The 6,937-nt window shown below is 36.8% G+C and overlaps 1 protein-coding gene across 1 annotated transcript; it reads left to right on the top strand.

The window, feature by feature from the left end:
- Positions 1–3,150: 3,150 nt before the first annotated feature.
- LOC149578563 (large ribosomal subunit protein uL2m-like) lies at positions 3,151–5,336 on the top strand. The gene is made up of 2 exons (XM_089829850.1): positions 3,151–3,935; positions 4,334–5,336. Exons 1-2 carry the CDS (start codon positions 3,340–3,342, stop codon positions 5,025–5,027), a joined length of 1,290 nt encoding a protein of 429 aa, XP_089685976.1. The 5' UTR covers positions 3,151–3,339; the 3' UTR covers positions 5,028–5,336.
- The last annotated feature ends 1,601 nt before the right edge of the window (positions 5,337–6,937 follow it).

Below are 6,937 nucleotides of genomic sequence, written 5' to 3'. Positions count from 1 at the left end.
TTCTTGAAGAAGGTTTGGAGCGAATACCAATTTTCTCACAAAGCCTAAAAATGAGTAAAATTGTGTGTGTGTGTATAAGTGTGCGTGCCCCCCCACCCTCTCAACCTATCTCTCTTCTTCTCATTTCCATTGTTGAAAACAAATTGATACAAGTATGATAAATGTGTTCTAATCAATGTTTTGCCATTGATGTCAAACCTACTACTTGTACGTAAGACAATTTTTTATATGATTTGAGTACTATCATTTATTTGATTGATGAAGAGGATTTGATCAAATAAGGTAACAATAACACCTAGAGGAAAGGTTGAGCTATGGTATGAAAAGGAGTACAAGGATCAATTAAGATAGTGATATTATAGTGCATTGATAATCTACTTAAGGTTGCAAAGGTTGGTTACATTGATTAAGTTCAAAAGGACAAGATAAATGAAGTTTATCTACCAAGCTTGATAATCTGCATAGTAGGTGTCAAGCAAAGTTAGTGCAAGCCGAGCATAAAATCAGTTGGAGCCAAGAAAAGTCAATTTCTATATATAAGCTGAGTGACATAGTGTAAGTTGAGTAAAGTTTAGTTGATGTTGAGCACCAGTAAACTTTAGTTCGTGCTGAGTGAATTGATAGAGGATGTCGAACAATGCAGTATGTGTCGAGCATCAGAAGCCAGTTAATGTCAAGTGTCAGCATTATGAAGAAGATCAAGAATTTGATAAAATTGAGCCGACAAGTTTGATTTCCTGGATTGTGTGAACTGTCTGGAAGATAAGATTGATGAGCCGGTGGCATAGAATTCATGATGAACCATTTTGAAGCAAATTCAAAGTAGATTGAAGGAAAAGTTTATAGAAGGGAATGGAATGAAATGAGGGGTAGATTCATTGAATCCTACCTAATCTGACCTAACCCTAAAATGGGCGACAGAGGATGAATGACAAAAGATCTTAATTCTTTATTTATAGAGATGTTTGGTTAGAAGCAAAGATTGTCATGTGCGAGAACCTAAGGAAGACAAGGAGTCTAGGGTATTGCTTCATTTAGTGACCTAAGAGAAGAGATTGCATTGGCAAGCAAAGCAAGAAGGCTTAAGGGTATGGATGCTTGAAGGGTGAACAAGCTATCAGAGCTGAAGTGTGTGAAAGCCAAGTGGAACAGAGGACTGAAACAAAGATCTGTAATCTACAAGTGTGTTGTAAGTTGTTATCAGATCAAACCTTACTGTTACTCTCTAATCATCGTATTAGTCTAGGGTAAATCCTTTGGATTAAGGTTGACCTAACAGTCATTTTTAAATCCTTTAACTGGGTGACATTCCAAGTGAATGATCTGAAGTCCTCTAACGAGGCTCACTCCTAATAGGGTGATTGAAATTCTTTAATTGGGTCACATTTAATAGTGTGCATTGTAACCTTTAACAGGGTTGGCCTTTCATAGGGCATCACTTCAGAAGAGTGAGAATAAGTAGCATGTTACTGGTGTTTTTTTCCCAAATTGGGTTTCCACGTTAATCATTATGTCAAGTGTGTTATTGAATATGTTATGTTTCATGTTTACATTTATGCAAAGTTGATTTGACAGTAACCTACAAGTTTAAGTGATTGCATAATCTTATGGATGCATGTATGATGAAAATGTTAAATTATGGGTTCACTAAGGTGTGAAAATTTTTAATTGTACATTTGGACCTTGGATAATTAATTCACCCCCCTCCCAGTTATTCTAAAGAATTCCAACACCCATCTCCACCTCCACCTCCATCTTCCTCTCTATCCTTGCCCTTTATTTGTGTCTTCTTACGCCCACCCCCACCCCTCTCTCTTCCTCAATTTATTTGTCCTTTCCATCCCTATATCTCACTAACATTTCTCTCTATCACTACATCTCTCCATACATTTACACATTTAAAAAAAAAAAAGTAATATATATATATATATATCCTTGCCCTTTATTTGTGTCTTCTTACGCCCACCCCCACCACTCTCTCTTCCTCAACTTATTTGTCCTTTTCATCCCTATACCTCACTAACACACACACACACACACACACACACACACACACACACACACATCACTTTCCCTCGCTTCAACTCTATGCAAATAACATGAATATAATGATAATGGAACTTGATTATCATTTTGATTTTTAAACTTTATCTTAATCATATTTAAATCCTTATACATATTTGAGTGCAAACTATTACTTATCAATTAATACTTTTTTAAATTAAAAAATATCATTTAGATTTCATGAACTATACAAATATATGAAAACAAAAATTATATTTTTTCCATGATTGGCTTTCCACTCGTCGTAGCTACCCATTGCACAAAGAGGGGGTATTGGCAGTTTGAGAGATCAATTGTTGGTGTTTTGTTAAAGCCTATATCAATCCAAGCAAATAATTATTTCACTTGAATATCAAATATAATGTTAGGGTAGTGATAAGGCCAGAAAACATAGCGAGCAAAGAGAGCAGCATATCTCAAAAACAAAACGTCCTCTCTATCCTTGCCCTTTATTTGTGTCTTCTTACGCCCACCCCCACCCCTCTCTCTTCCTCAATTTATTTGTCCTTTCCATCCCTATATCTCACTAACATTTCTCTCTATCACTACATCTCTCCCCACACACACACACACATATCCATCCCTCTCAACATCTCTCTCTTCTTCTTCCTCCCCCTCTCCTTCTCCATCGCCACCTCCACCTACATTTTCCTCTTTATCCCTTACCTTTATTTATATCTCTTTACCCTCATCCCCCATATATATATATATATATATATATATATATATAATTTTCATCCCTATATCTCACTTTCCCTCGCTTCAACTCTATGCAAATAACACGAATATAATGATAATAGAACTTGATTATTATTTTAACTTATAAACTTTATCTTAATCATATTTAAGATCCTTATACATATTTGAGTGCAAACTATTACTTATCAATTAATACTTTTTTAAATTAAAAAATATCATTTAGATTTCATGAACCATACAAATATATGAAAACAAAAAATATATTTTTTCCATGATTGGCTTTCCACCCGTCGTGGCTACCCATTGCACAAAGAGGGGGTATTGGCAGTTTGAGAGATCAATTGCTGGTGTTTCGTTAAAGCCTATTTCAATCCAAGCAAACAATTTATTTCACTTGAATATCAAACATAATGTTAGGGCAGTGATTATAAGGCCAGCAAACACAGCGAGCGAAGAGAGCAGCGTATCTCAAAAACAAAACGGAGTTGCTTGAAAATGGAAGATTGATCAGACCTCTGATCGGACTATGAGGCTTACAAGAATGTTGCTAGTTGGGAGATAGTTGATGAAGCCAAAATGTCCGGCGGAAAAGCTCTTAGAGCTGTGATTGAACGGGGCAAAGCAAGAGCGATCAAACAATTGACGTTTGGTAAAGATAAATCTGCAGGAAGAAACTCAGCGGGACGTATTACCATATTTCACAGAGGTGGTGGAGCGAAGCGGTTGCAGCGAGTAGTTGATGTGAAGCGCAATACGCCCTCTAAATCCACTGGCATTGTTGAGCGCATCGAATACGACCCAAATCGCTCTGGTCGCATTGCTTTAGTTCGATGGCTGTCGGGAGTAGATCACCTCAAACGCAAGCACAAGGACGAGGGTTCTGCTTCCCCTTCCCCACCTCAAATGCCTAAAGTTAAGGCCCCCATTAATGCCACATACTCTTTCTCTTCCTTCAAGGGGAGGATGATGGGCTTGCCTTCCATCTTGTCCGCAACTGCAGCTGAATCTTCTACTTCTTTCTTGCCAAGGATGGCAGTGGCTGGGGCAAAGCCCGCTGTTTACGCTCTACGAACGCCAGAAAAGCCGAACAAAAAATTCTTTGCTCTCAGCGAGGTTAAAAGGTGGGGAGGCGGCCTTCCGAGCAAAAAGAAGCTTTCCTGGACATCTTCCAGGTAACTAGTCCGTTTTCCCTTTGACTTCATATTTTTCCGCCATTTAAGGGGTCAGAAGTAAATTTTATTTCTGTGTTTACTTTTTGTGTCGATGTGAGGGGACTCTGTGCATGAATGATCTGTCACATTAGAAAAAAATGTTGACTGGAATGATTGTAAGAGACAACCTCATGTAAAATGTTTTAGTCACTGTGGAAAGAGGCTAAAGGTTGAGAAGCATGAAGTGGTGAATTACATTTACTACTCTATTATGTATTAACAGATTCTTAGAGGTGCTTTTGTGCATTGTGAATCCCTTTGTTTTTTAATCATCAGCTAATGCACATCATTGGTTATTGGATATTGAAAAAGATTTGCCAGAATTTCTAAAATTTGTGATTCTGTAAAATTTTCCTTAGTTCTTTGCTGGATTCTGGTAAGAAAGTTCATAAATCAAGGCAGACGAAGAAGAGGAAGAAGATGAGTAAAGATAATTCTTGTGCCTACACAGCTGATCGTGCACTTGTTAGTTATATATTAGCTGGCCAGAAAATGGAACCAGGCACGATGGTAATGAATTCTGGCTCTGGAACCTTAGATGATGATACTAGTAGCAGTCAGCATGTATCGCAACTGCAGTATCAGTATACTCTGGATCCAAACAATCAAGTAGGAAATTGCATACCATTAGCTGATATGCGTTTGGGAACGTTTATACATAGTATCGAATTATTGCCAGGTCAAGGTGCACAGCTGTGTCGATCTGCAGGAACCTATGCTAAAATAGTGAAGAAAAATGAAACTCATAGTCTTGTGCGGTTGCCTTCAAATGCTGAAAAGGTCTTAGACTCTCGATGCAGAGCCACTATCGGTATGGTTTCCAATCCCAACCATGGAGCACGGAAGCTTTACAAAGCAGGACAGAGCCGGTGGCTGGGCAGACGTCCTGTTGTTCGAGGTGTTGCTATGAATCCAGTGGATCATCCTCATGGAGGAGGTGAAGGACGCACAAAAGGAGGCCGACCTTCAGTTTCACCTTGGGGAAAGCCTACTAAATCTGGATATAAAACTAGAAGCCCCAAAAAAACTCCATCTTTTATAAAATCGTTTTGACAGTCAGCAGAAATGGGTTACACCACCTTTTGGTATGTCCAATTTGACATCTTTTATTTGCACATTCAAAAAATCATGTTTTAAATAAAATTACGTGATTGCTTGTACTCCCTTCTTCGTCACCACGAACAATTTTGCAGTTTCTGGAAGAGAGTATTTTCTTGGCTGATTCTTGGTTCAAAAAATATAAAGGGACTGGCTTGATTGCATCATCAGCATTTTTTGATTACTTTCCTTGTAGAATTGGAAAACAAATCATACTTTTAATTCTAATTTTTATCTAAATTGAATCTCAGTTGCATTTTTTTATGTTGTATTCAATTGAATCTAATAGCATATTGGTTAATATTTCCTGATTGGCAGTTAATTAACTGTCTCACTTATATAAAAAAATTAAAAGTAAAAACATTAGTGAATTTTGTTCTTGATTTTTCAAGACAAGCTTGTTAGGCTTTTATTGTGAACTTGTCGGCATGCCTGTCTCTTGATTTCAAACCAGCTGAAATATGAATGAAACATGTTGGAGACGCCTACAAACCTCTTTCCAGTGCAGAATACAACATTTTTAGGGCCAAAAAATATCTGTTGAAGATTGCTCAGTGTAGAATGTGTAATCCTCCACACAGAAAATTACGGCACCTATCCAGACAACAAATGCCTCACTGTGACAAATGTAGCAAACTCTATCTTTATTGCAGAAAATTAAGGAACTCAATGTGTCAATTCCGCATATGCAATAACTTTGCCTTGCTGATTCTTTTGCCGCATTCAACAACTGCTTTAAGTTTTGCATTAATACTGCACACTATACTCTTCAATATACCAGCAGCCAAGCAACCTTACACACCAACAGGTATACACTATACACAGTCCTTATTCAATCATTCATGGTCAAGTAGTCTGGCATTGTTGAGGAGTCTTTATTCTTATTTACTCTCTGAAGGCATGTCTAATAAATTTGAATCAAAAGACCATTCTTTCTCATTAATACCATTTATCGATTGCAAACAACTGAGCTTGAAGTAAATGGCCGTGTGATATTCTTCTTACATGTGTATTTAGCTTCTAGAGCTGTAGAGATTTTTGTTATTGCAAGAAGCATTTAACCTTCAACCTTATATGTGCGTTTGGGGAAGAAAGATATTTATCTCTTATGATTTCAATTTGTGAAGAGAGTTTGGTTAAATTAAGCTCACAAATTATCTCTGCATGGTCAGTCCTAGAGTGTGGATTAAGATTCTTTCAAATCACAATTATTGTCTTTGTCAAAAGATAGAACACCGCCTTCTTGTAATTAAACCATAACATTCATTCTAAGTTGCATATGCACAAACATTAATTTTATGTCAAAGGATGGTGTCACACTTTTTCAGCAAAATCTTTCCATGCATATAGTTATTAAGAGGCGTCACCCCATCTTTAAAATAAAATGATTCCAAAATAAGATTATTACAACTTTTGGAATATAAAGAACCATTTTTGTCTATTCTTCCTACAAAACCAAATTCTCATATTTTGGTTTTGCACACAAATCTGAAAAATATTTATTACTAATTCTTTTTGGAATAAGATGGCTTTCCATACCTCTAAGATTAAAAATTTCTATCTCCAGAGTGAAGAAAGACTCTAGCAATGCTTTGCCATTTGAACTCTTGTGATCTTCAATGCTGTCTTGGCTCTTTTTAGTTGCTGAGGTCTGGTTTTCTTGAGGTGGAGTCATTCCTTTCTGAACTTCTTTCTCATCCAAGATTGAGTAATTGCAAGAAATAAAATTCGATGAGATTTCTAGAGCTTCATCATCGTCAACTTCCAATTCTTTCTCAAGTTGAGATACTTTCTTTTTATATTCTTGCAGATCTTTTAACTTATGAAACCTGACACACAAACTACTCCAATAAAGCATGGATGCA

This window comes from Cupressus sempervirens, chromosome 1 (assembly GCF_028749045.1).
Source record: "Cupressus sempervirens isolate cs-2001-9-10 chromosome 1, ASM2874904v1, whole genome shotgun sequence".
NCBI classification, from domain to species: Eukaryota; Viridiplantae; Streptophyta; class Pinopsida; order Cupressales; family Cupressaceae; genus Cupressus; species Cupressus sempervirens.
This window is presented reverse-complemented; position numbering and strand designations above follow the sequence as displayed.

What these genes read in the sequence shown, in the direction of transcription:
- LOC149578563 (XM_089829850.1), top strand. Translation starts at nt 3,340, where the DNA reads ATGTCCGGCGGAAAAGCTCTTAGAGCTGTGATTGAACGGGGCAAAGCA. An exon ending in CTTTCCTGGACATCTTCCAG is followed by an intron (nt 3,936 to 4,333) that starts GTAACTAGTCCG and finishes AATTTTCCTTAG; the next exon opens with TTCTTTGCTGGATTCTGGTA.